At 54.0% G+C, this 27,859-nt stretch overlaps 3 protein-coding genes across 3 annotated transcripts; 2 read left to right on the forward strand and 1 right to left on the reverse strand.

Annotated features, from left to right (window-relative positions):
• Positions 1-656: 656 nt before the first annotated feature.
• On the forward strand, positions 657-2,960 carry LOC140222017 (protein TIC 62, chloroplastic). Its single transcript, XM_072291995.1, has 7 exons — positions 657-1,048; positions 1,158-1,206; positions 1,303-1,567; positions 1,698-1,770; positions 1,995-2,237; positions 2,531-2,649; positions 2,822-2,960. Exons 1-6 carry the CDS (start codon positions 689-691, stop codon positions 2,582-2,584), a joined length of 1,044 nt encoding a protein of 347 aa, XP_072148096.1. The 5' UTR covers positions 657-688; the 3' UTR covers positions 2,585-2,649; positions 2,822-2,960.
• A 148-nt stretch (positions 2,961-3,108) lies between these two features.
• LOC117843456 (cytochrome P450 93G2) lies at positions 3,109-5,402 on the forward strand. Its single transcript, XM_034724040.2, has 2 exons — positions 3,109-4,541; positions 4,618-5,402. Exons 1-2 carry the CDS (start codon positions 3,648-3,650, stop codon positions 5,260-5,262), a joined length of 1,539 nt encoding a protein of 512 aa, XP_034579931.1. The 5' UTR covers positions 3,109-3,647; the 3' UTR covers positions 5,263-5,402.
• Positions 5,403-15,446: 10,044 nt separating this feature from the next.
• Positions 15,447-15,977, reverse strand: LOC117842449 (uncharacterized). The gene has a single exon (XM_034722913.1). The coding sequence runs from the start codon at positions 15,975-15,977 to the stop codon at positions 15,447-15,449; it is 531 nt and encodes a 176-aa protein (XP_034578804.1).
• Between the last annotated feature and the right edge of the window lie 11,882 nt (positions 15,978-27,859).

A 27,859-nucleotide genomic window follows, 5' to 3' on the forward strand; every position in this document is an offset into this window, starting at 1 on the left:
ATAAAAATAGAAAAAGAAATAATTAGTAATCTATAATTGTATCCATTACTTATTAATCCTTTTTTAATTTCCGCATGCAATGATATTATAAATTGCGGGAACATATAAAATTGTGTGTACAATAAAGTGAAAATAGGGAGGGGTGCAATATACATTTGACCCTCACATTATTCAGAAGAAATAGGAGAAGCCGTTATGACAAATATTTTTCTAAAATGACTTCAACTCCACCAGAAAAGTTGCTCCACCAGAAAAGCTAGAGTCTGGAGATATTTTAGGAGAAGCCGTTATGACAAATATTTTTCTAAAATGACTTCAACTTCACCAGAGAAGTTGCTCCACCAGAAAAGTTAGAGTCTGGAGATATTTTAGGAGGAGCCGGATTCTTACCAAAGGGACTCTTTACCTGAGGATTTGCCACGGCACAAGTCCAAATATATGGGCTGTAAACCTCATGTTTAGCTAGAAAGAACTGCAACCGAATAAAAAGTGGGGCTCAATCAAGTTAAATGGAAGAAAGCGAGGTGTTGCCGGGGCAAGAGAGAGGACGAGAAACGACAAGGGGGATTAGGGGTGGACCCCACGCTATCCCAGAGTGTGGACTCGGCGACGCCACGTCGGATCCTAAAAAATTCATCCGGCCGTGTCGGTGTGTTTAGTTTTCCCGTGAGAAGAGCTGGGAGTGGGCATGGACACCGTCGCCTCCCTGTCGCCTCTGCGCCACGGCCACCCATCTTCTTCGTCGCCGGCGTCATGCAATACCAGTCGCCCTAGTCCGTGGCTGCTCAAGCTCAAGCAGAGGAGCTTGATCAGTAGCAGTAACTCACTACCAGCCCGGCCAAGGGCATGGCCGCCTCGTGCTTCTGCTTCCGCTTCTAGTGCCGCGACGCCGCCGCCGCCGCAGCAGCAGCAGAAAGAGAAAGACCTCGTCTTCGTGGCCGGCGCCACCGGAAGAGTTGGCTCCCGAGCCGTAAGGGAGCTCATCAAGCTTGGCTTCCGTGTCCGCGCTGCCGTCAGGAACGCGGAGAGGGCGTCGTCCCTGGTGCAGGTACCTTACTTAGCTTGCTTGTGCATCAATTATTTATTTTATTTACTCAATACAATGGAGAGGATGATCAATATGAATAATGAAGGAATGAATCTGCATTGATTTCCAGAGCGTCCAGCAGCTGAAACTAGACGGCAACGCAGCAGCTGCGATTTCGCGTGAGATGATCAACGCAGACAACGATGCGATCTCGATCAGTGTCATCTATCTAATATATCGAGCTGATGATAGTGATCTTATTAATCGATATGCAGCCTCGGAGAAGCTTGAGATCGTGGAGTGTGATCTGGAGAAGCAGCCGCAGGACGGCATCGTTGAGGCCATCGGCAATGCTTCACTGGTGGTGTGCTCCATTGGTGCCAGCGAGAAGGAGATCTTGGATGTCACGGGGCCGTACCGCATCGACTACATGGCCACCACCAAGCTTGTACAAGCAGCCACTGCTGCACAGGTCGAGCACTTCGTCCTGGTTACATCCCTGGGCACCAACAGGATCGGCTTCCCTGCGTTCCTCCTCAAGTAATCGATCGATCCCATCTCACTTGGAATTAATTAATATAAGCAACAACGGCCTACTAGCTGCTTGATACTAATTCGTGGCTTAATCGATTTTCTTGGCAAATATAACTAATAATTAATGAACAAGCAGCTTGTTCTGGGGCGTTCTGCTCTGGAAGAGACGAGCTGAAGAAGCACTCATCGCCAGTGGCATCCCATACACGGTATAGGCAGGCACTCCCTCCTGCTCTAATTAATTCCTACCTTACCTTAGCTTGTACGTGTCGTTGTCGATTTGCCAATAATATAATGCTGCCAATTATTTTTCTTTTATATTTGACTTTGAAAAAAATCTAAACATAGCTATATTCTGGGACGGACGGAGCATGAAATTTATATTACATTACACGGTGTAAGGAATGCTGCCAATTAATAATGGTGTAAGTAGATCATAAGGCCCGGAGGAATGGAGAGGCCGACAGACACTTTTAAGGAGACACACAACCTGGTGGTGGCAATGGAGGACACCTACGTGGGTGGCCTCGTCTCCAACCTCCAGGTGGCGGAGCTCATCGGATGCATGGCCAACAATAGGAGGGCGGCCTACTGCAAGGTGGTGGAGGTGATCGCCGAGACAACCGCGCCGCTGCTGCCAATGGAGCAGCTCCTCGCCGCCATCCCTTCCAAGAGGGTATGTAATACTCCCTATATTCTCTTTTGACGTAGGGATATTTCACCTTGACACAATGATAAGAAACACAACCAAGCTTATCATTTAATAAATGTAAATAAGCCTTTTCTCATTAGTCCTCCAATGCTTTCCCTTAATGACTTCTCGTTATCTATGTAATTTATTGCCGCGATCCACATCAATGACAAAACCCTATAAAAAATATCCCTCTAAAAAAGAAAAGACTATTAAGGACGTTTTTTTATCAGAAGCATGTGAATAAATCAAACCAAACCTAACGAAACCACTCGCAGGAACCCCCCGCCGAGGACGAAACGGAGAAGGTGAAGTCAATAGCCAATGGGTGAGCCAAAGCCAGACCCTCCAGCAGAGAGCCGGCGAAAGCAGAGCGACCACTCTCACCGTACACATCGTAATAATTCCTTCCAATTATATATATGTGATCAAGTTGGCAATACATACATGCATGCATAATCTATATATATCCGCATGTATCCAGCAAATTAAACAAATTGATGTAATCATTTAATTTCCTTAATTTTACTGATGATTAAGTCAGCAATCTTTATTTGATCTTGCTGTAGGTACAAGGACCTGAAGGCTCCAAGCTCATCAACCCTATCGGCGCCCAAGATATAGATATAAATTTTTTTTTGTTCATTCTTATATGTTTTTCTACTTGGTACTCCATCCGTTCCAAATTATAAGTTTTTTTTCGAATCACACAGCACAGACGTAGACACTCACATACACGCACGTATACTTGCTCCTACGAACACACGCACACAACCCTACTCATACAAGCTCCTCCGAAAGACTGAGCCGACAAATCCTCGAGATCGATGAAGTCACCATTAGGGTCTCGCTGTCGACGGCATACCGCCTACCACTGAAAGAATAGCGCCGGTTACATCCTAGAATAAATCTAGGAAAATGAGCACCAGTGCCGAGTTGAGAGCTCGAACCCTGGTGGACAAGTTCCACCACAAGAAACCTTATCAGCTGAGCTACGCTTAGTTCGCAAATTGTAAATTATTTTAACTTTGCTAGAGATATAACTTTTACCATGCATCTAGGTTAATTTGTGTTGTGTCTAAATACATAGTTTTTATTATGCACCTAAAAAAATATCAAAACGAATTATCGGTAGCGTTGGAGCGAGCTGGATGGTGCAATCGGGCCCGTATATGGCACCTACCCGACACTGCAATATAAATGAAAGCAGTAGCCACGAAGCCCATCGACCAACCTCAGCGATGGATACGCCGGGTAGGTGCCATGGGTGGCCTTCCTTCCTCCTCGTCCCACCATATAATTGTTATATATGTTAAGGCAAAAAAATCTAAGCTCTGTCGTCGCCGCCGGAGAGAAGCTAGCTAGCACACCAGGAACGGAAAAAAGCAACCAGAAATGGAGGCCGCCGCTGCTGTGGCCGCCCTCCTGCTCCTCCTCGCACTCTCGGCGGCGCTCGTCAGCAGGAGGAGGAGCGGTAGCCACCGGTTGCCCCCGAGCCCGATGGCTCTCCCGCTGATCGGCCACCTGCACCTGATCCGCCCGCCGCCGCACCGGGCCTTCGACCGCATCCTGGCGCGCTACGGGCCCCTCGTGTACCTGCGCCTCGGCCCCTCCACGCACTGCGTCGTCGCCGGCACCGCCGACGCCGCGCGCGACCTCCTCAAGTTCGAGGCCAGCATCCCGGAGCGGCCGCTGACGGTGGTGACGCGCCACCTGGCCTACGACGACGCCGGCTTCGCCTTCGCGCCCTACGGCCAGCACTGGCGCTTCATGAAGCGCCTCTGCATGTCGGAGCTGCTGGGCCCGAGGACCGTCGAGCAGCTGCGCCCCGTGCGGGAGGCGGAGCTGGCGGCCGTGCTGCGGGCGGCGCGCGACGCGGCGGCGAGGGGCGAGGCCGTGGACGTCAGCCGCCACCTCATCAGCATGTCCAACAACGCCATCATGCGCATGGTGGCCAGCGCGCTGCCGGGCCACATGACGGAGGCGGCGAGGGACTGCGCCAAGCACGTCGCCGAGGTCGTGGGGGCCTTCAACCTCGAGGACTACGTCGGCATCTGCCGGGGGTGGGACCTGCAGGGGCTCACGAGGAGGACGCGCGAGGTGAGGGACAAGTTCGACGCGCTCATGGAGATCATGATCACGGCAAAGGAGGAGGCGCGGCGGTCGCCGGCGGCGGCCGGCCAACCAAAGGCCGCCACCAAGGACCTGCTGGACATCCTCATGGACGCCGCGGAGGACCAGAACGCCGAGGTCAAGCTCACCAGGGAGAACATCAAGGCCTTCATCCTCGTCAGTACTACACCATATCTCTTTGCATCTCTTTTTATGCAAATAATTTATGCAACATGTACACGACAACGAACAGGACATCTTCACCGCTGGGTCCGACACGACCGCCACCAGCGTGGAGTGGATGCTGTCGCACCTCATCAACCACCCGGCGTGCCTGGACAGGCTGCGCGCGGAGGTGGACGACGTCGTGGGCGGCGCGCGGCTGGTGGGCGAGCACGACGTCGCGCGGCTTCCCTACCTGCAGGCCGTCTTCAAGGAGACCCTGCGCCTGCAGCCGCCGGCCGTGTTCGCGCAGCGGGAGACCATCGAGCCCGTGCACGTCCGCGGCTACACCATCCCGCCCAAGACCTCCGTCTTCTTCAACATCTTCTCCATCGGCCGCGACCCGGGATCGTGGGAGGAGCCCCTCCAGTTCCGCCCGGAGCGCTTCATGCCCGGCGGCGCCGGCGCCGGCGTCGACCCCAAGGGCCAGCACATGCAGCTCATCCCCTTCGGGAGCGGCCGCCGCGCCTGCCCCGGCATGGGCCTCGCCATGGTGTCTGTGCCGGCGTTCCTCGCCGCGCTCGTGCAGTGCTTCGACTGGGCGGTGCCCATCCCGCAGGGGCACTCCAAGGCGCCGCCGCTCGACATGGAGGAGGCCGAGGGGCTCGTCGCCGCACGGAAGCAGCCGCTCGTGCTCATTCCCACTCCGCGCTTCGATCCGCTGCCCGGAGTCTAGCTACCACCCTGCTCCTAAGTACACTATGAATTAATTCTGCTGAGTGTAGTATGAATTGCTACCAGTTTGAGTTATGATCGATGTTATTTTTTTTTGTGCAACCCGGAATAATTAAGATCGATGGTATTTTTTTGTGCAAACCCGGGGTGACAAGGCGGTAGTGACCAAGCAGCCGCATTCACACCTTAGGCGGTGGAATGAAAATTTTACAAGAAGGCTCCTCCTCCCCCGAGAGGGAGTTATACAAAGAGAGGCATACGCTTGGTAACTGGGATCGAATGCTAAAGTAACCAAGAGCATACATCTCGTAGGGTATTTTGCATCCGTGCGGCCTCAAGCTGATTGACTCCACCATTTAATTTCCTAGGCAACACCCAGAATAAAAACCAGTAGGACAAGTGAGAAATGCTAGTAGACACACATTTCGGTGGAAAACAGCTAGATCGGAGATCTAGGACAAAAAAGACAACCACTCCAACAAGTGAAAAATGACATTGGGCACGTGTTCGGCCAAGGAAACATGTCCTTTGGCTCATGGGAGGTGGAAACTACCTGCACCAGAGACCTGAGATGAAAACGAGTAGGATCATCTGAACAAGTGAAAAAAAAACCACAAGACATGCGTTATTTCAGAGAAAAATGCGCTATAGGTCATGGTTGAGGAAAGAAGCTCCACGTTATAAACCCACGGATACCTCCATCGGATGCAGTAGGAAGGACGAAAAACAAGATATAATACACGTTTTCTTAACTGAATATGTGTTCGGAGGCAATTTTCACTTGTTTGGTCCAACCCCTACATTTTAGTCCTCGGTGGCCGATGTGGCCATTTTCGGGCTCCCGTGACCTATAGCACACATTTTCATAGCCAAAAACGCATCCGGAGGTCATTTTCACGTCTTCGATCCATCCCTAACATTTTCGACCCGGGTGGCTCGTGTCGCTATTTTCGGGAGCTCGAAAACAGCAACACCGGCCAACGGGGTCAAAAACGTGGGGGATGGACCGAAGATGTGAAAATGGCCTCCGGACGCGTTTTCGACCATGAAAACGTGCACGAGAGCTCGAAAACAGCGACACCGGCCACCGGGATCGAAAACGTGGGGATTGACTGAAGACGTGAAAATGGCCTCTGGACGCGTTTTCGACCACGAAAATGTGTGCTATCGGTCATGGGAGCCCAAAAACAACGACACCGGCCATTGGGGTCGAAAACATGGGGGATGGACCGAAGACGTGAAAATGACCTTCGGACGCATTTTCGGCTACGAAAACGTGTGCTATATGTCACGGGAGCCCAAAAACAGCGACGCCGGCCACCGGTGTCGAACACATGGGGGATGGACCAAAGACGTGAAAATAGCCTCCGGACGCGTTTTCGGCCATGAAAACATGTGCTATAGGTCAAGGAGCCCAAAAACAGGCGACACTGGTCACTGGTGTCGAAAACGTGGGGGATCGACCGAAGACGTGAAAACGACCTCCGGACGAGTTTTCGTCCACGAAAACGTGTGCTATAGGCCACGGAGCCCGAAAACAGCGACACCGGCCATTGGGGTAAGAATGTGGGGGGATGGACCAAAGATGTGAAAATGGCCTACGGACGCGTTTTCGGCAACGAAAACATGTGCTATAGGTCAGTGGAGCCTGAAAACGGTAACACCGTCCACTGAGGACTAAAATGTAGGGGATGGATCGAAGATTTGAAAATGGTCTTCGTATGTGTTTTCGGTCATAAAAATGTGTGTTATAGGTCACGGGGGCTCGAAAATGGCCACCCCGGCCACCGAGGACTAAAATGTAGGGGCTGGATCAAGCAAGAGAAAATTGCCTCCGAACACATGTTTGGCCATGAAAACATGTGGTATAGGTCACAGGAGCCCGAAGACAGCGACATCGGCCATCGGGGTCGAAACCGTTGGGGATGGACCGAAGACGTGAAAATAGCCTTCGGACACGTTTTCGGACTTGAAAACGTGTGCTATGGTCACGGGAGCCTGACAACGGCGGCCGGCGAGGTCGAAAACGTGGGGGATGGACCAAAGACGTGAAAATAGCCTCTGGACGCATTTTCGACCACGAAACATGTGCTATAGGTCACGGGAGCCCGAAAACAGTGACGCTGGCCACCGGGGTTGAAAACATGGGGGATGGACCGAAGACATGAAAATGGCCTCCGGACGCGTTTTGGGCAATGAAAACATGTGCTATAAGTCACGGGAGCTTGACAACAGCCACCGGGATTGAAAATGTGGGGATGGACTGAAGACGTGAAAATGGCCTCCGGACGCGTTTTCGGCTACGAAAATATGTGCAACAGGTCACAGGAGCCCAAAAACGGCCACATCGGCCACCAAGGACTAAAATGTAGGGGCTGAACCGAAAGACATGAAAATGGCCTCCGGACCATTTTTAGCCACGAAAACGTGTGCAATAGGTCACGAGACCCTGAAAACGGCCACACCGGCCACCGGGGTCGAAAACGTGGGAGATGGACCGAAGACGTGAAAATGGCCTCCGGACCAATTTGAGCCACAAAAACGTGTGCAATAGGTCACGAGACCCTGAAAACGGCCACACCGGCCACCGGGGTCGAAAACGTGGGAGATGGACCGAAGACGTGAAAATGGCCTCCGGACGTGTTTTCGGCCACGAAAACGTGTGCCATAGGCCACGGGAGCCTGAAAACGGCCACACCAGCCACCAGGTCGAAAACGTGGGGGATGGACCGAAGATGTGAAAATGGCCTTTGGATGCGTTTTTGGCCATGAAAACATGTGCTATAGATCACGGGAGCCCAAAAATAGCAACGCCGGCTACCGGGGTCGAAAACATGGGGACGGACTGAAGATGTGAAATTGGCCTACGGACACAATTTCAACCACGAAAACATGTGCTATAGGTCATGGGAGTCCGAAAACAGCGACATCGGCCACCGGGGTCGAAAACGTGGGGGATGGACCGAAGACATGAAAATGGCCTCTTGACACGTTTTCGTCCACGAAAACGTGTGCTATAAGTCACGTGAGCCCGAAAATGGCCACACCGGCCACCGAGGACCAAAATTTAGGGGCGGGACCGAAAGACGTGAAAATAGCCTCCGGACGCGTTTTCGTCCATGAAAACATGTGCTATAGGTCACGGGAGCCCAAAAATGGCCACACCAGCCACCGGGGTTGAATACGTGGGGGATGGACCCGAGACGTGAAAATGGCCTCCGCACGCGTTTTCCGCCATGAAAACATGTGCTATAGTTCATGGGAGCCCAAAACAGCGGCACCGGCCACCGGGCTAGAAAACATGGGGGATGATCCAAAGACGTGAAAATGGCCTCCGGACACATTTTCGGTCATGAAAACGTGTGTTATAGGTCACGGGAGCCCGAAAGCAGCAACACCAGCCATCGGGGTCAAAAACATTGGGGATGGACCGAAGACGTGAAAATGGCCTCCGGATGCATTTTCAACCATGAAAACGTGTGCTATAGGTCACGGGAGCCTGAAAATAGCGACATCAGTCACCGGGGTTGAAAATGTGGGGGATGGACTGAAGATGTGAAAATGGCCTCCGCACGCATTTTCGGCCATGAAAAATTGTGCAGGTCACAGGAGCATGACAACGGGGGATGGACAAAGATGTGAAAGTGGCCACCGGACACGTTTTCGGTCATGAAAACGGGTGCTATATGTAACGGGAGTCTGAAAACAGCGACCCAGGACTAGAGCTGAGTCATGCTGAAAGACTCTTTTGAACTGGTTGCGGCAATAGGTTCTTTTGAACTGGTCGCTGCCGAGTCATGTTGAAAACTACTAAAACTAGGGTTTGGCGTGAAGCCGAGAGAAGTTGTATTATCGATGAATACGTTTACAAGACCTACTGGTACATATTTATACCCTAAATCTACATATTTAATTTATACCCCGAATCTAAAAGTCCTGGTTGGGAAAAACTACTTTATTTATTACAAAACATGCTGAAAAAGAAAGTCTCGGTATTTATTATAAATCGGGACTAAAGGGGTGTGAGGCTTTAGTCCGGGTTTGTAACACCAACCGGGACTAAAGTGTCACCTTTAGTACGGGTTTGTGCTAGAAACCTGGACTAAAGGGGTCTCCATGAACTCTGAAATTTAGACGCGGGACTAGAGCTGATTTAGTCCCGGATCCACATCCAACCGGGACTAAAGGGTTGGATCGAGAGTCGTTTCTCTCTTAGTGTTAATACAACAGTGTTAAAAACGGACCCCACATTAGCTAATTTAGACGCGGGACTAGAGCTGATTTAGTCCCGAATCCACATCCAACCGGGACTAAAGGGTTGGATCGAGAGTCGTTTCTCTCTTAGTGTTAATACAACAGTGTTAAAAACGGACCCCACATTAGCTAGCTCTTAAAAAAAAGTTTAGATGGTACAAAAGTGGGTAAGAAGGAAAAGGCATTTGTCCTCCTATAAGAAATGACAACCCAATCAGTCAAATGCTTCTGCGCACAGCGATTGATGTGGTGTGTTTTAGAGGAAAGGAACGATATGATGCATGGTAGTAAATATTATTAATTGAGTAAATGGGCGATCATAGATATATGTTGTGCATGCTGTCACTTTCGGAGTGATGGTGACGATGGAACAGATGAACGACGGTACAGTACAGTATTGATCATGCGCCGCTGGCCGGCGTGTTTGAAAGTTGACTCCATCACTTTAAGGCCTGGTTTGGTTTAGACTGCTTATTTTTAAGCACCCGTCACATCGATATTTAGATACTAATTAGAAGTATTAAACGTAGACTATTTATAAAACCCACTACATAAGCGGAGGCTAAACGGCGAGACGAATCTATTAAGCCTAATTAGTCCATAATTTGACAATATGTTGCTACAGTAAATATTTGCTAATGATGGATTAATTAGACTTAATTAGGCTTAATAGATTCGTCTCGCCGTTTAGCCTCCACTTATGTAATGGGTTTTGTAAATAGTCTACGTTTAATACTCCTAATTAGTATCTAAACATTCGATGTGACGCGTGCTAAAAATAAGCAAACGGAACCAAAAAGCCCCTAAGCTTATCAGAAGGAGGGGCTGCAATGACCGAATCGGCTGCCTTGTTGTAGGCAGCAAGGACTCGAGCGATTTCCTTGTCGTCTCCATCCGCATACGCCTTGCCGATTCCGCCCCGCACTCGTCTCTAGCCTTTCTTGTCTTCTTGCGCACCTTTCGCCTCCCTTCGCTCCAGCGCAGCAGCCTTCTCCGCCCCCGCCGTTAAGCCTTCCATTCCTTTAGCGATGGAGTCCTGGATGCGCTCGAACTTCAGCACCGCGCGCGCCACCGGCCTCGTGAAGAAGGGCCTCCTTTGTGAGAGGACTGCCAAGAACGAGTGGCTTTACCCCGGGAAGGAGGATGCGCCGCAGCCGGATGACGGATACGTCGTCTCGTTCGCGCACTTCCACAAGAGGGGGTTCACGACTCCGTCGAGCCTCTTCTTCCGCGGGCTGCTGCACTACTACGGGCTCGAGCTGCAGCACCTCAACCCCAACGGGATCAAGCACATCGCGGCATTCGTCGCGCTATGCGAGGGGTACCTGGGGATCGAGCCCAACTTCTCGCTCTAGAAATACTTCTTCACGGTCAGCCTACATCACAAGATCGAGAAGAGGGGGATCCAGGTGCGGACGGTTCCGGTGCCGATGGGGTGCGCCGGCATCCACCTCCGCCAGAATCGCGCCAGGGAGTACATGGCGATGAAGACCGCGGCGTCCCACAAGGGGTGGCATCAGCAGTGGTTCTATGTGAAGAACTGCCCTAAGTCCCCCTTGCCGGAGTTCACCGGCCACGTCATCGAGGTGGCGCCGGACCACTGGTCGTACGGTTCGGTTGAGAAGGAGAAGAAACACATCGCCAGTCTTCTTCAGGCCATCAATCGCTTGAAGGAGGAGGGTCTGACCGGGGCCGGAGTTATCGGGGCGTACCACGCTCGGAGGGTGGTGCCACTGATGCTCCGGGCCTGTGCGCTCGGCGATATGGTTCCCGACGTGGCGACTGACGGCACCGTCCTTGCGACGGGCGTGCTTGCCGATGCCGAGATCGAGCAGCGCGTCCGGGAGGCGTTGGATGACAGGGACATCATCTACCCAGTGCCGGGTCACCCTCCGATGCGCCCGTACGAGGACTTCGTCACGCTGGTGACAATTTTGCACTCTCATTCTTCTTTCCTGCATTTTCTAGTTTGCCGTTCTGACGCGGAGTCTTTGAATCTGCAGGGTGAGCTAAACCAGGTCATGACCTCGCGCCCGCCGGTGCCAGAGGACACAGCGCGGCGGCAGCAGAACCGCTTCCTCACCGAAAAGCAGAAGAGGAGGAAAGACAAAGAGACGACGAGGAAGAGGAAGAGGGCCGCGAAAGAGTTCCAAAGGAAGTGGAGGGGCGCGGTCGCGTCGGACGACGACGATGACAATGAGGATGATGAAGATGAGACCGAGGAGGAGGAGGAGGAGGGTTATGTTCCAGCCTTCGTGCCGGGTGCGCTCATCATCCGGGACCAGCCCCCTCAACCGGACGCGGGGGACAGGTCGAGCGGACCACCCGCACAGGGCCCGACCCCGCAGGCCTCGGAGGCCGTGCCCTGGGGGTTGGCGAGGGACGCGCCTCAGGGATCAACAGGACCGACCCCCGGCCCTGTGCCCGCGTCACACGAGCAGAGGGGTAGCGGCAAGCGGCTGCTATTGGATGTCCTAGGGTCGGCGTCGAGCTCAGAGGCGAAGTGCGCTCGCCGCCCTTGTACCACTGCGAGGTAAGTGGAAAGTTCTCGCGCACCTTATTCCCTTCCTAGAGTCGAGATGTTTTTGATGAGGTTGTCATCATCTCGCAGTGCTGCTCTGTGGGACTTCGTCCTGCCACTGGTGCTGAAGAAGGCGCTCCGGGTGTCGATCGCCTCCGTGGGGCCAACCATGACCCCGCCGGGATTGAGCGGTAGTGTCGTTGGAGGGGCCGCGGTGCCCCCTGTGGAGGCGGCCTCCCCGGCGGCGATTGGCGAAAGGGTTCCGCAGTCGGGTAGGAGCAGGGGCCGACCCGTGTCTCGCCTTCTGCCCCCGCAACTGACCCTGCAGGACAAGATGCTGCTCCTGGGGTTCCTTCATCCAAGGAGGTGATAAACCTTGATGACGAGGCAGAGGAGGAGCTGGGGAGGGAGGCACCAATGTCCGAGACGCCGGCCGTGGAGGTGGCGCCAACGGCGGTGGAGACGGCAGCGGTAGCGGAGACGGTGGCGGCAACGATGGAGACGACGGCGGCAGTGGAGACGGTAGTGCCTACCCCGACAGCGATGGCGGGGACGGCGGCGACGATGGGGACGGCGGCGGTGGTGGAGATGGTGGCGCCGTCGGGGCTGGTCGGAGAGTCCTCCTGTGCCCTCATCCCGCTTGGTCGTGACCCCAACGTGTGGGGAGGGCCGACCGTGCGCTGGATGTCCCGTGAGGATCCACAGAGGCCCCGCTTCATGCTGGACGATGTCGGGGAGCGGAAAAGATGGTAGGAGGTGTAGGGTAGACTCGAACACGTCCGTGCCGCCCTGTCATCCACGATGGGGAAGCTTGATGGCATTGTTGTTCCTGGCGGTCAGGTACGGTGTTCTCCTTGGTGGTTATTTTTCTTTCATTTCTCCGTCCCTTTTTTCTCCCGACGGCTCTTGAGCAAAAATCGTTCTGCAGGCCCTCCAGGAATGCAGCCGGGGGAAATCCGAGTTCCTCCGGCGTGAGCGGGGGGTCTGGGAGCGCTTCGCCAGGGAGCTGCGGTGGACCGGGGAGCTGACCGGGCAGCTCGCCACCGCCCAGCAGAACACCACCGACCTGCGAACGTGGGAGCAGGAGGCGCACGAAGGCGCGCGAAGGGCAGAGGACAAGTTCCGGGCCGCTGCCGAGAGGGCCCGCCATGATGCCGAGGAGCTCTCATGGTTGAGGAAGGAGCATGAGGCCCTTCAAAAAACCGTTGAGCGCATCCGGCACGAGCGACACACGGCTCGGTAGGAGCGCGACCTCGAGGCGGGCCGGAAGGTTGAGGCCGTGAGGGTGGCGGCCGACCTTGGGGCGGAGGTCAGTCAACTCGAGTCGCAGATGCAGGGGCTTTAGACCGCTGTGTCTCAAGGGCTCGACCAGGAATGTCTGCTGAGAGCCCAATCTGAGGATAAGGCTTTCGTTGTCTTCTTGCTAGCATGTTGCGCTGGTTTCTGACTTGGCGGGTTTTTCTGGACAGGCCTTGAGGCCGACCTCGCCCGGCTGAGGGACGCCACCGATGCGGAGCACGTCGAGCTCGCCAACCTGTGGGACGCTCTTCGCATCGTCTGCGAGGACCTCAGTGTGGTCCAAGAGGAGGGGACGAGCACGCTAGTGGCTCGTGTCCTCGGGACGTACCGGTGGGCCCGTGAGATCGCTCGAGAGGCGCTCCATGTTGGTGTGAGGTGGGCCTTCGACATCTTCGGCTCTCGCTACTCTGGCATCAACTTCGACGCGATGAGCGGGGGGGTACGCCTCCGGCTACTTTGAGGCCGAGCTGGACGAGATCGACACGTCGGTGCTCAATCCAGCAGAGGCCTTGGTGAAGCTCCTGGAGGATGAAGCCATCCCGCCGTAGGACCCGGGGATGAGCTAGCTGTATCAGGCCAAGATGCCCAAAAATATGTAAATAAGTTAAGTAATTTTGAACTTGCTTTTGTGATGGCCATAGAGGCCTTTTTGGTTCATGCAATTTTTGGAAAAAGGTTTCGATTCTCTTTCTATTTTTTGGGTTTGGAAAGATCAGAGCGCGAGTCAGACGCGTTAGGAAGTGCCGATGAGCAAAGGCGCCGTAGCTGCTAGAGCGTAGGTTTCTCGCAGTCCGATCGGTCTTGCCCGAGCGTCATTCGCGCACTCCTTTCTTTTCACGCCCAAACATTTTGGAAGAGGGTCGGTTCAAAAAGATGGTGTTTTGAGAAGACGCCAAGTGTCTTGGGCCGGAGCCCTTGATAGCCCCCGAGGGATATGCGACCCTGGGTCGGATATCCCTAAGCTTGGGACGAAACTTTAGCGAGGGCAACTCAAAACAGCCCCTTTTCACAAACTAAAAGATGACGGAATTATGTATGTACAAACTTGGAAATAATAGCTAAGGATAGAAATGTCTTAGCTGCTCGATGTTCCAAGCATTGGTGAAGACCTGCCCATCGGGGGTCACCAACTTGTACGTGCCCGGCCGCAGTACTTGCATGATGATGAAAGGACCTTCCCACGGAGGGGTCTGCTTGTGCCGACCTCTGTTGTCTTGGACGAGGCGAAGCACCAGGTCACCGACGTTGAAGGCCCGACCCCATACCTTATGGCTGTGATACCGTCGCAAAGCTTCCTGGTACTTGGCCGAGTGCAGCAGGGCCACGTCACGCACTTCGTCGAGCTGGTCTTGCGCGTCCTCGAGAGATGCTTGGTTCCCTCGTTCGTCATATGCTCTGACCCTCGGCAACCCATACTCCAGGTCGGTGGGGAGGATTGCCTCGGACCCATAGACCATGAAGAACGGGGTGAAGCCGGTTGCCCTGCTGGGGGTTGTCCTCAGGCTTCATAGGACTGCGGGGAGCTCCGCAACCCATTGGCCGCCGAACTTGTTGAGGCGGTCGAATATCTGTGGCTTGAGACCCTGGAATATCATGCCGTTAGCCCGCTCAACCTGTCCGTTTGTGCGGGGATGCGCTACAGCCAACTAGTCCACTCGGATGTGGTGATCATTGCAGAACTTGAGGAATTTCTTCCTGGTGAACTACGTGCCGTTGTCCGTGATGATGGAGTTGGGAACTCAGAAGCGATGGATGATGTTGGTGAAGAATTGCACCGCCTGCTCGGACTTGATCTGCGCAACTGGTCGTGCCTCGATCCACTTCGAGAAGTTGTCGACGGCGACGAGCAGGTGGGTAAAGCCCCCAAGCGCCTTCTTGAAGGGCCCGATGAGGTCCAGATGCCAGACCGCGAAGGGCCACATAATGGGGATGGTCTGGAGTGCTTGGGCGAGAAGATGGGTTTATCGCGCGAAGAACTGGCATCCTTCGCAGGTGCGCACCACGCGGGTGGCGTCGGCTACCGCCGTCGGCCAGTAGAAGCCCTGTCGGAAGGCATTCTCGACGAGGGTTCTTGGTGCGGCGTGGTGGCCGCAGGCTCCAGCGTCAATGTCCTAGAGTAATGCCTTTCCCTGCTCGATCGGGATGCAGCGTTGCAGGATGCTGGTATGGCTCCGCTTGTAGAGCTCTTGGTCGATAATGACGAAGGATTTGGCATGGCGGGCAATCCTTCGCGCTTCTGTCTTGTCCGTCGGGAGCAACTCGCGGATGAGGTAATTGAGGTACGGGACTCTCCAGTCAGGTGGAGGGTCGGGCCCCTCCGCTAGATTCGTGTCGATTTCCATGACCTCGGGGTCAGAGGGATTGACCTCCGAGTCTGGGACAGGTGGCGTGTTGCCGACCTCTCCCGGGTCGGCTCCCGAGTCCGGAATAGGTGGCACATTGCCAGCCTCTCCCGGCTCCTTGTAGCATATCGAGGGCTTATGCTGGTCACTGATGAAGACGCCGTCGGGGATTGGCTTCCGACCGGACGCCGCCTTTGCCAGCTCGTCAGCTGCCTCGTTGAAGCATCTTGCGACGTGGTTGAGCTCCAGACCGTCAAACTTTTCCTCGAGCTTGCGGACTTTGTTGCAGTACGCCGCCATCTTGGGATCGTGGCAGCTCCACTCCTTCATGACTTGCTCAACGACTAGCTGAGAGTTGCCCCGGATGTCCAGCCGTCGGATGCCCAGCTCGATGGCGATGCGAAGCCCATTAAGGAGAGCCTCAAACTCGGCGACATTGTTAGATGCGGGAAAATGGATGCGGATCATGTACCTCATGCGCACGCCGAGGGGGGAGACGAAAACCAGGCCCTTTCCGGCGCGAGCTTTCATCAGCGACCCGTCGAAATACATTGTCTAGTACTCCTGCTTCTCTGATGCTAATGGCGTCTGGATCTCCGTCCATTCCACGACAAAGTCGGCGAGTACCTGGGACTTGATGGTTGTCCGGGGGACGTAGGTGATGCCCTAGTCCATAAGCTCGAGCGCCCACTTTGCGATCCATCCTGTGGCATCCTGATTCTGAATCACTTCGCTGAGGGGGAACGATGACACGACCATCACCGGGTGGGAGGTGAAGTAGTGGCGCAGCTTCCTCTTCGTGATGAGGACTGCGTATATGAGCTTTTGGATTTGAGGGTAGCGGGTCTTGGATTTGGACAAGACCATGCTGATGAAGTACACCGGGCGCTACACCTTGAGGGCGTGTCCCTCCTCCTCTCGCTCCACCACTAGAGCGGTGCTAACCACCTGGGTGGTTGCTGCGATGCAGAGCAGGAGTGGCTCCCCATCGGTCGGTGGGACCAGGATTGGGGCCTTCGTCAGGATGTGCTTGAGCCGGTCAAGCGCCTCCTGGGCCTCGGCGGTCCACACAAAGCGGTTAGTCTTCTTCAGGACTCGGTAGAGAGGGAGTCCCTATTCGCTACCTTCCCGCGTGAAGGCAAGCCCCGGAGCATAAAAATCCTATCTTTAACTACTTGCAATATATATTGGTTGCTTTGATTGTGCATTTACGTTTCTAGGATTTGATTGAAACCATAGATTCATGAACATAGTACCCCTTTATTTGGAACACTAGTATGATAGGCCGAGCAGTTGCAATGCTTAATAGGACTCAAGGAAAGTCGAGTGATTGACTATCACTCGCGAGTTATAGGAGTTGTTTTCTATCCTTTTGTTACAACTATAAGGACGATGGATGGGGCTGGGCTCTATGAACTATTTTGGTGGTCAGTGGATTGCCCCGTCTGTCCACACGAAATTGGACTAAGGTTGAGATGTGATAGTGTTCGTGATCAAGTGTTTGAAAGTACTAATCTCATACCTAGTATGGGATGGGGAAGCCTAGTACCTGATTGAACCAGGACGTGAGCGGATCGTTCCACTGTCTCTGGAACGAAGTTCCCTTGCGGCCGCATGTGGTGACAAGTGCAGTCATAGGATGGCAGAGGCTAGGTCTATGGAGCCTTGCACCAAGGGAAGTGGGCCCGACTCGGGTCTGGGAATTGATGGGGACGACGGACAAGTGAAGCGACCCTTCGTGGTGCGCGGATGTCGTGAGATTAGGTTCGCCATACATGATTAAGAAATTCAAATCGATTCGTCTGCCTCTCACAGTTTGGGACTACTTGATCGCTATGCTTCGCTGAGTAAGAATGGAGCTTGATAATGATGTTAATATTAATACTTGTCATAAATTGTTTTGAAAACTATGTTTGTTTAGTATAGTTGCTAACTTAGATGGGTAAATGACTTAGAACTTGCGGCTAAAATATTGAAAGTAAGGACCTACTCTAGTCGCTTCTGGCAAAAACAAACCCCAGAGCCAAAAAGCTTGCATGTCTAGGTGTTGGTGGATTAGTACCACCGATCGGTTAAGTCTTGTTGAGCGTAGTCACTCAGCCTTGTTGTGGCATATCTCTTTCAGGTGAGGTTGATGCCTCTGAGCTTGCTGCAAGTGGCACTTGGCCTCCCCAGCTTCCTCCTGGGTGGATGGTCGAGATGGATCCCTCCTCGGACGGCTAGGACCGGGATCACTGATGTCATGATCGGCTTCATCATGATGTCCGGCAACGACGTTAGCTTCTGTTTGTTTATTTCCACTATTTAAACTCTGCAACTATGTTTGAATTTCGAACTCAATGTTGTAATAATCTTGTTGCACTTGTTTAATTTGGATGATCTATTGTAATCTCTGGAAGTAGTCACCATCTTGTGAGCTATGCTTTCTCGGTCCTGTGAAGTGGTTTATCGGATGAAATCCGACGGACTGCCGAGTTAACTTGATTAAAGTACATGATCGCGTGTTAGGCAGCTTATTGGTGCTTTAGCTAAGTTAATTTGAGCGGTTCCGCCACAGGTTGAAACATTGGGGATGGTCCAAAGCCGTGAAAATGGCCTCAGGACCCATTTTCGGCCATTAAAACGTGTGCTATAGGTCACGGGTGCCCAAAAACCGCCAAACCGACCACCGGGGTTGGAAAATGTGGGGGATGGTCCAAAGCCGTGAAAATGGCCTCCGGACCCATTTTCGCCCAAGAAAACGTTATAGGTCACGAAAGCCCGAAAACGGCAACACCGGCCACCAGGGTCAGAAATGTGGGGGATCGTGCGAAGCCGTGAAAATAGCCTCTGGACCCATTTTCGGCCATTAAAACGTGTGCTATAGGTCCCGGGAGCCTGAAAACAGCCACACCAGCCACCGGGGTCGAAAATGTGAGGGATGGACTGAAGACGTGAAAATGGCCTCCGGACCCGTTTTCGGCCATGAAAACGTGTGCTATAGATCACGGGAGCCCAAAAACGGCCACACCGGCCACTAGGGTTGAAAACGTGGGGGTTGGACCAAAGACGTGAAAATAGCATCTGAACGCGTTCCCGGCCATGAAACCGTGTGCTATAGGTCATGGGAGCCCGAAAGCGGTAAGACCGGCCACCGAGGTCGCAAACGTTGGGAATGGTCTGAAGCCATGAAAATGGCCTCCGGACCCGTTTCCGGCCAAGAAAATGTGTGCTATAGGTCACGGAAGCCCGAAAATTGCGATACCGGCTACCAGGGTTGCAAACGTTGGGAATGGTCTGAAGCTGTAAAAATGGCCTCAGGACCCATTTTCGGCCATTAAAACGTGTGCTATAGGTCACGGGAGCCCGAAAATGACCACACCTGCCACCGGGGTCGAAAACGTGGGAGATGGACCGAAGACGTGAAAATGGCCTCCGTTCCATTCTCGGCCATGAAAACGTGTGCTATAGGTCACGGGAGCGCGAAAATGGCCACACCAGCCATCGAGGTCGACAAGGTGGGGGATGGTATGAAGCCGTGAAACTTGCCTCCGAACCCGTTTTCGGCCAAGAAAACGTGTGCTATAGGTCACAGAAGCTCAAAAAATGCGACACCAGCCACCAGGGATGCAAACATTGGGAATGGTTCGAAGCCATGAAAATGGCCATGGGACCCATTTTCGGCTATTAAAACATGTGCTATAGGTCACGAGAGCCCGAAAACAGCCACACCGGCCATCGGGGTCAAAAACGTGGGGGATGGACAGAAGCTATGAAAATGGCCTCCGGACCCGTTTTTGGCCAAGAAAACGTGTGCTATAGGTCACGGGATCCCCAAAACGGTGACACCGGTCACCAGGGTCGAAAACGTGGGGGATGGTCCGAAGCCGTGAAAGTGGCCCCAGGACCAATTTTCAGCCTTGAAAATGTATGCTATAGGTCGCCCGATCCCGAAAATGGCCGCACCAACCACCGGGGTTGAAATCGTGGGAGTTGGACCGAAGACGTGAAAATGACCTCGGGACCCATTATCGGCCATTAAAACGTGTGTTATAGGTCACGGGAGCCTGAAAACGGCCACACCGGCAACCAGGGTCGAAAACGTGGGGGATGGTCCGAAGCCGTGAAAATAGCCTCCGGACGCGTTTTCGGCAGAGAAAACGTATGCTACAGTTCACGGGAGCTCCAAACCGGCCAGATCGGCCACCAGGTCGAAAACGTGGAGATGGTCCGAAGCCGAAAAAATGGCCTACAGACCCGTTTTCGGGCATGAAACCGTGTGCTATAGGTCACGGGAGCCTGAAAACGGCCACACCGGCCACCGGGGTCGAAAACGTGGCGGATGGTCCGAAGCTGGGAATATGGCCTCCGGACCCGTTTTCTTGCCGTGAAAACGTGTGCTAAAGGTCATGGGAGCCCGAAAACAGCCACACCGGCCACCGGGGTCGAAAACGTGGGGGATGGTCCGAAGCCGTGAAAATGGCCTCCGGACCCGTTTTCTTGCCGTGAAAACGTGTGCTAAAGGTCACGGGAGAACGAAAACGACCACACTGGTCACCGGGGTCGAAAACATGGGGGATGGTCCTAAGCCGTGAAAATGGCCTCCGGACCCGTTTTCGGCCAAGAATACCTGTGCTATAGGTCACGGGAGCCCGAATACGAACACACCGGTAACCGGGGTCGAAAACGTGTGGGATGGTCCGAAACCATGAAAATGGCTTCCGGACCCATTTTCGGCCAAGAAAACGTGTGCTATAGGTCACCGGAGCCCGAATACGGTCACACCGGCAACCGGGGTCGAAAATGTGGGTGATCGTCCGAAGCTGTGAAAATGGCCTCCGGACCCGTTTTCGGCCAAGAAAACGTGTGCTATAGGTCACGGGAGCCCGAATACAGTCAGACCGGCAACCAGGGTTGAAACCGTGGGGGAAGGTCGGAGACCGTGAAAATGGCCTCCAGGCCTATTTTCGGCCAAGAAAACGTGTGGTATAGGTCACGGGAGCCCGAATACGATCACACCGGCAACCGGGGTTGAAAACGTGGGGGAAGGTCGAAAACCATGAAAATGGCTTCCGGACCCGTTTTCGGCCAAGAAAACGTGTGCTATAGGTCACCGGAGCCCGAATCCGGTCATATCGGCAACCGGGGTCGACAACATGGGTGATCATCCGAAACTGTGAAAATGGCCTCCGGACTCGTTTTCGGCCCAGAATACGTGTGTGCTATAGGTCACGGGAGCCAGAATATGGACACACCAACAACCGGGGTCGAAAATGTGGGGAACGTCCGAAACCATGAAAATGACTTCCGAACCCGTTTTCGGCCAAGAAAACGTGTGCTATAGGTCAAGGGAGCAAGAATATGGACACACCGGCAACCGGGGTCGAAAACGTGGGTGATCGTCCGAAGCTGTGAAAATGGCCTCCAGACCCGTTTTTGGCCAAAAATACATGTGTGCTATAGGTCACGGGAGTCAGAATATGGACAAACTGGCAACCGGGGTCGAAAACGTGGGTGATCATCCGAAACTGTGAAAATGGCCTCCGGACCTGTTTTCGGCCAAAAATACGTGTGCTTTAGGTCACAGGAGCCCGAATACGGTCACACCGGCAACCGGGGTCAAAAACGTGGGGATGGTCCGAAGTTGTGAAAATGGCCTTCGGACCCGTTTTTGGTCGTGAAAATGTGTGCTATAGGTCACAGGAGCCCGAATACAGTCACACCGGCCACTGGGATCGAAAACATGGCGTATGCTTCGAAGCCGTAAAAATGGCGTCCGGACCCGTTTTCGGGTCTGAAAACGTGTGCTAAAGGTCACGGGAGCTCGAAAACGGCCACACCGGCCACCGGGGTCGAAAACGTGGCGGATGGTCCGAAGCCGTGAAAATGGCCTCCGGAACCGTTTTCTTGCCGTGAAAACGTGTGCTAAAGGTCACGGGAGCTTGAAAACGGATTCACGGGCCACTGAGGTCGAATACGTGGGGAATGGTCCGAAGCTGCGAAAATGGCCACCGAACCCGTTTTCGGCCATTAAAACGTGTGGTAATGGTCACGGGAGCCCGAAAACGACCACAACGGTCACCGGGGTTCAAAACATGGGGGATGGTCCGAAGCTGTGAAAATGGCCTCCAGACCCGTTTTCAGCCAAGAATATATGTGCTATAGGTCACGGGAGCCCGAATATGGATGGACCGGTAACCAGGGTCAAAAACGTGGTGGAAGGTCCGACTCCATGAAAATGGCTTCCGGAACCGTTTTTGGCCAAGAAAACGTGTGCTATAGGTCACGGGAGCCCGAATACGGTCACACCGGCAACCGGGGTCGAAAACGTTGGTGATCGTCCGAAGCTGTGAAAATGGCCTCCAGACCCGTTTTTGGCCGTGAAAACGTGTGCTAAAGGCCACGGGAGCCCGAAAATAGCCACACCGGCCAGCGGGGTCGAAAACGTGGGGGATGGACCGAAGCTGTGAAAATGGCCTCAGGACCCGTTTTCGGCCGTGAAAACGTGTGCTAAAGGTCACCCGATCCCGAAAATGTCCGCACCGACCACCAGGGTCGAAATCGTGGGGGTTGGACCGAAGACGTGAAAATGACCTCAGAACCCATTTTCGGCCATTAAAATGTGTGCTATAGGTCACGGGAGCCCGAAAATGGCCACACCGGCAATCGGGATAAAAAACGTGATGGATGGTCCGAAGCTGTGAAAATAGCCTCCGGACGCGTTTTTGGTAGAGAAAACGTGTGCTATAGTTCACGGGAGCCCCAAAATGGTAGGATCAGCCACCGGGGTCGAAAACGTGGAGATGGTCCGAAGCCGTAAAAAGGGCCTACAGACCCATTTTCGGCCATGAAACCGTGTGCTATAGGTCACGGGAGCCCCAAAACGGCCACACCGGGCATCAGGCTTGAAAATGTGGGGGATGGTTCGAAGCCGTGAAAATGGCCTCCGAACATGTTTCGGCCATGAAAACGTGTGGTATAGGTCACCAGAGCCTGAAAACGGCCACTTCAGCAACTTGGGGGTATGGTCCGAAGCCGTTAAAATGGCCTCCGGACCCATTTTCGGCGAAGAAAACGTGTGCTATGGGTCATGGGAGCCCGACACCGGCCACATCCGGCAACCGGGGTAGAAAACGTGTGGGATGGTCCGAAGCCGTGAAAATGGCCTTCAGACCCATTTTAGGCCAAGAAAACGCGTGCTATAGGTCACGGGAGCCCCAAAGCGGCCACACCGACCACCGGTGTCGAAAATGTGGGGGATGGTCCGAAGGAGTGAAAAAGGCCTCCGGACCCATTTTCGGCTAAGAAAACGGCCACACCAGCAACTTGGGTCGAAAACGTGGGGGAAGGTCCGAAGCCGAGAAAATTGCCTCTGGATCCGTTTTCGCCCGTGTAAACGTGTGCTACAGGTCACGGGAGCCCGAAAACGGCCACACCAGCCATCGAGGTCAAAAACATGGGGGATGGTCCGAAGCCATGAAAGGACCCGTTTTTGGCCAAGAAAACGTGTGCTAAGGTCACAGGAGCCAGAAAACGGCTACAGCGGCAACTTGGGTCGAAAACCCGGGGGATAGCCCGAAGCCGTGAAAATGGCCTCCAGACTTGTTTTCGGCTAAGAAAACGTGTGCTATAGGTCACGGGAGCCCAAAAAACGGCCACATTGGCAACCGAGGTCGAAAACGTGGAGATGGTCCGAAGAAGTGAAAATGGTCTGCAGACCCTTTTTTGGCCATGAAAACGTGTGCTATAGCTCCCGGGAGCCCCAAAACGGCCACACCGGGTATCGGAATCGAAAATATAGGGGATGGACCGAAGCTATGAAAATGGTCGTCGGACGCGTTTTCGGCCATGGAAATGTGTGGTATAGGTCATAGGAGCCCGAAAACGGCCACCTCGACAACCAGGGTCGAAAATGTGGGGGATGGTCCGAAGCCGTGACAATGGCCTCCGGACCCATTTTCGGTGAAGAAAACGTGTGCAGGTCACGGGAGCCCCAGAACGGCCACACTGGCCACCTGGGTCAAAAACGTGGGGATGATCTGAAGTCGTGAAAATGGCCTCTACACCCATTTGCAATCCCAGAAAACGTGTGCTACAGGTCACAGGAGCCCGAAAACGGCCACCCAGGCAATTGGGGTCGAAAACATGGGTGATCATCCGAAGCTGTGAAAATGGCCTCCGGACACGTTTTCGGCCAAGAAAACGTGTGCTATTGGTCACAAGAGCCCGAATACGGTCATACCGGCAACCGGGGTCGAAAACATGGGTGATCGTCCGAAGTTGTGAAAATGGCCTCCGGACCCATTTTTGGCCAAAAATACGTGTGGTATAGGTCACGGTAGCGCGAATACGGTCACACCGGCAACCGGGGTCGAAAACGTGGGGGATGGTCCGAAGGTGTGAAAATGGCCTCCGGACCCGTTTTCGGGCGTGAAAATGTGTGCTGTAGATCACGGGAGCCCGAAAACGGCCACACCGGCAACCGGGGTCGAGAACATGGGGTATGGATCGAAGCCGTGAAAATGGCCACGGACCCATTTTCTAGCTGTGAAAACGTGTGCTAAAGGTCACGGGAGCCCGAAAACAGCCACACCGGCCACCGGGGTCAAAAACGTGGCGGATGGTCCGAAGCCGTGAAAATGGCCTCCGGACCCGTTTTCTTGCCGTGAAAACATGTGCTAAAGTTACGGGAGCCCGAAAACGACCACACTGGTCAATGGGGTCGAAAACATGAGGGATGGTCCGAAGCCGTGAAAATGGCCTCCGGACCCGTTTTTGGCCAAGAATACGTGTGCTATAGGTCACGGGAGCCCGAATACGGACACACCGGCAACCGGGGTCGAAAACATGGGGGGGGGGGGTCCGAAACCATGAAAATGGCTTCCGGACCCGTTTTCGGCCAAGAAAACGTGTGCTATAGGTCGCCGAAGCCCGAATACGGTCAGACCGGCAACCGGAGTCGAAAACGTGGGGGATCGTCCGAAGCTATGAAAATGGCCTCCGGACCCGTTTTCGGTCAAGAAAACGTGTGCTATAGGTCACGGAAGCCCGAATATGATCACACCGGCAACCGGGGTCAAAAACGTGGGGGAAGGTCCGAAAGCATGAAAATGGCTTCCGGACCTATTTTCGGCCAAGAAAACGTGTGCTATAGGTCACCGGAGCCCGAATCCAGTCACACCTGCAACCGGGGTCGACAACATGGGTGATCGTCCGAAACTGTGAAAATGGCCTCCAGACCCGTTTTCGGCCAAGAATACGTGTGTGCTATATAGGTCACAGGAGCCCCAAAACGGCCACACCGGGCATCAGGGTCGAAAATGTGGGGGATGGTCCGAAGCCGTGAAAATGGCCTCCGAACATGTTTCGGCCATGAAAACGTGTGGTATAGGTCACCAGAGCCCGAAAACGGCCACTTCAGCAACCGAGGTTGAAAATGTGGGTATGGTCCGAAGCCGTGAAAATGGCCTCTAGACCCATTTTCGGCAATGAAAAATGTGTGCTATGGGTCATGGGAGCCCGACAACGGCCACCTCGGCAACCGGGGTAGAAAACGTGTAGGTTGGTCCGAAGCCGTGAAAATGGCCTTCGGACCCAATTTCGGCCAAGAAAACGTGTGCTACAGGTCACGAGAGCCCGAAAATGGCCACACCAGCCATCGAGGTCAAAAACATGGGGGATGATCCGAAGCCATGAAAGGACCCGTTTTTGGCCAAGAAAACGTGTGCTAAGGTCACAGCAGCCAGAAAACGGTTACAGCGGCAACCACGGTCAAAACCCCGGGGGATAGTCCGAAGCCGTGAAAACGGCCTCCAGACCTGTTTTCAGCTAAGAAAACGTGTGCTATAGCTCCCGGGAGCCCCAAAACGGCCACACCAGGTATCGGAATCGAAAATATAGGGGATGGACCGAAGCTATGAAAATGGTCGTCGGACGCGTTTTCGGCCATGGAAATGTGTGGTATAGGTCATAGGAGCCCGAAAACGGCCACCTCGACAACCGGTGTCGAAAATGTGGGGGATGGTCCGAAGCCGTGACAATGGCCTCCGGACCCATTTTCGGCGAAGAAAACGTGTGCTAAAGGCCACGGCAGCCCGAAAACGACCACACTGGTCACCGGGGTCGAAAACATGGGGGATGGTCCGAAGCCGTGAAAATGGCCTCCGGACCCGTTTTGTTGCCGCAAAAAACGTGTGCTAAAGGTCACAGGAGCCCGAAAACGGCCACACCGGCCACCGGAGTCGAAAATCTGGGGGATGGTCCGAAGCTGTGAAAATGACCTCCGGACCCGTTTTCGGCCATGAAAACGTGTGCTAAAGGTCACGGGAGCCCGAAAATGACCACACTGGTCACCGGGGTCGAAAACAAGGGGGATGGTCCGAAACCGTGAAAATAGCCTCCGGACCCGTTTTCGGACAAGAATACGTGTGCTATATGTCACGGGAGCCCGAATACGGACACACCGGCAACCGGGGTCGAAAACGTGGGGCAAGATCCGAAACCATGAAAATGGCTTCCGAACCCGTTTTCGGCCAAGAAAATGTGTGCTACAGGCCACTAGAGCCCGAATACGATCACACCGGCAACCGGGGTCGAAAACATTGGACATCGTCTCAAGCTATGAAAATTGCTTCCGGACACGTTTCAGGCCAAGAATACGTGTGCTATAGGTCACGTGAGCCCGAATACGGACACACCGCAACCGGGGTCGAAAACATGGGGGAAGGGTTCGAAACAATGAAAATGGCTTCCGGACCCGTTTTCGGCCAAGAAAACGTGTGCTATAGGTCATCGGAGCCCGAATACGGTCACACCGGCAACTGGGGTCGAAAACGTGGGTGACCGTCCGAAGCTGTGAAAATGGCCTCCGGACCTGTTTTCGGCCAAGAAAACGTGTGCTATAGGTCACGGAAGCCCGATAACGGTCAGATCAGCAACCGAGGTCGAAAACGTGGGGGAAGGTCCAAAACTGTGAAAATGGCCTCCAGGCCCGTTTTCGGCAAAGAAAACGTATGCTATAGGTCACGAGAGCCCGAATACGGACACACCGGCAACCGGGGTTGAAAACATGGCGGGAGGTCCGAAACCATGAAAATGGCTTCCGCAACCGTTTTGGGCGAAGAAAACGTGTGCTATAGGTCACCGGAGCCCGAATACGGTCACACCGGCAACCGGGGTTGAAAACGTGGGTGATCGTCCGAAGCTGTGAAAATGGCCTCCGGACCCGTTTTCGGCCAAGAAAACGTGTGTTATAGGTCATGGGAGCCCGATAACGGTCAGACCGGCAACCGGGGTCAAAAACGTGGGGGAAGGTCCAAACCGTGAAAATGGCCTCCAGGCCCGTTTTCGGCCAAGAAAACGTGTGCTATAGGTCACGGGAGCCCGAATACGGACACACCGACAACCGGGGTGAAAAACGTGGGGTAGGTCCGAAACCATGAAAATGGCTTCCGGACCCGTTTTCGGCTAAGAAAACGTGTGCTATAGGTCACCGGAGCCCGAAAACGGTCACATCGGCAGCCGGGGTCGAAAACGTTTGTGATCGTCCGAAGCTGTGAAAATGGCCTCCGGACCCGTTTTCGGCCAAGAATACGTGTCCTATAGGTCACGGGAGCCCGAATACGGTCACACCGGCAACCGGGGTCGAAAATGTGGGGACGGTTCGAAGTTGTGAAAATGGCCTCCGGACCCATTTTCTTGGTGTGAAAACGTGTGCTAACGGTCACGGGAGCACGAAAACGGCCACAACGGCCACCGAGGTCCAAAACGTGGGGGATGGTTCGAAGCAGTGAAAATGGCCTCCGGACCCGTTTTCGGCCATGAAAACGTGTCTAAAGGTCACGGGAGCCCAAAAACGACCACACCGATCATCGGGGTCGAAAACATCGGGGATGGTCCAAAGCCGTGAAAATGGCCTCCGGACCCGTTTTCGGCCAAGAATACGTGTCCTATAGGTCACGGGAGCCCGAATACAGACACACCGGCAACCGGGGTCGAAAACGTGGAGGGAGGTCGGAAACCATGAAGATGGCTTCCGAACCCGTTTTCGGCCAAGAAAACCTGTGCTATAGGTCACCGGAGCCCAAATACGGACACACTAGCAACCGGGGTCAAAAACGTGGGATGAGGTCCGAAACCATGAAAATGGCTTTTGGACCCATTTTCGGCAAGGAAAATGTGTGCTATACGTCACCGGAGCCCGA

Source organism: Setaria viridis, chromosome 2, assembly GCF_005286985.2.
Source record: "Setaria viridis chromosome 2, Setaria_viridis_v4.0, whole genome shotgun sequence".
Taxonomy (NCBI): Eukaryota; Viridiplantae; Streptophyta; class Magnoliopsida; order Poales; family Poaceae; genus Setaria; species Setaria viridis.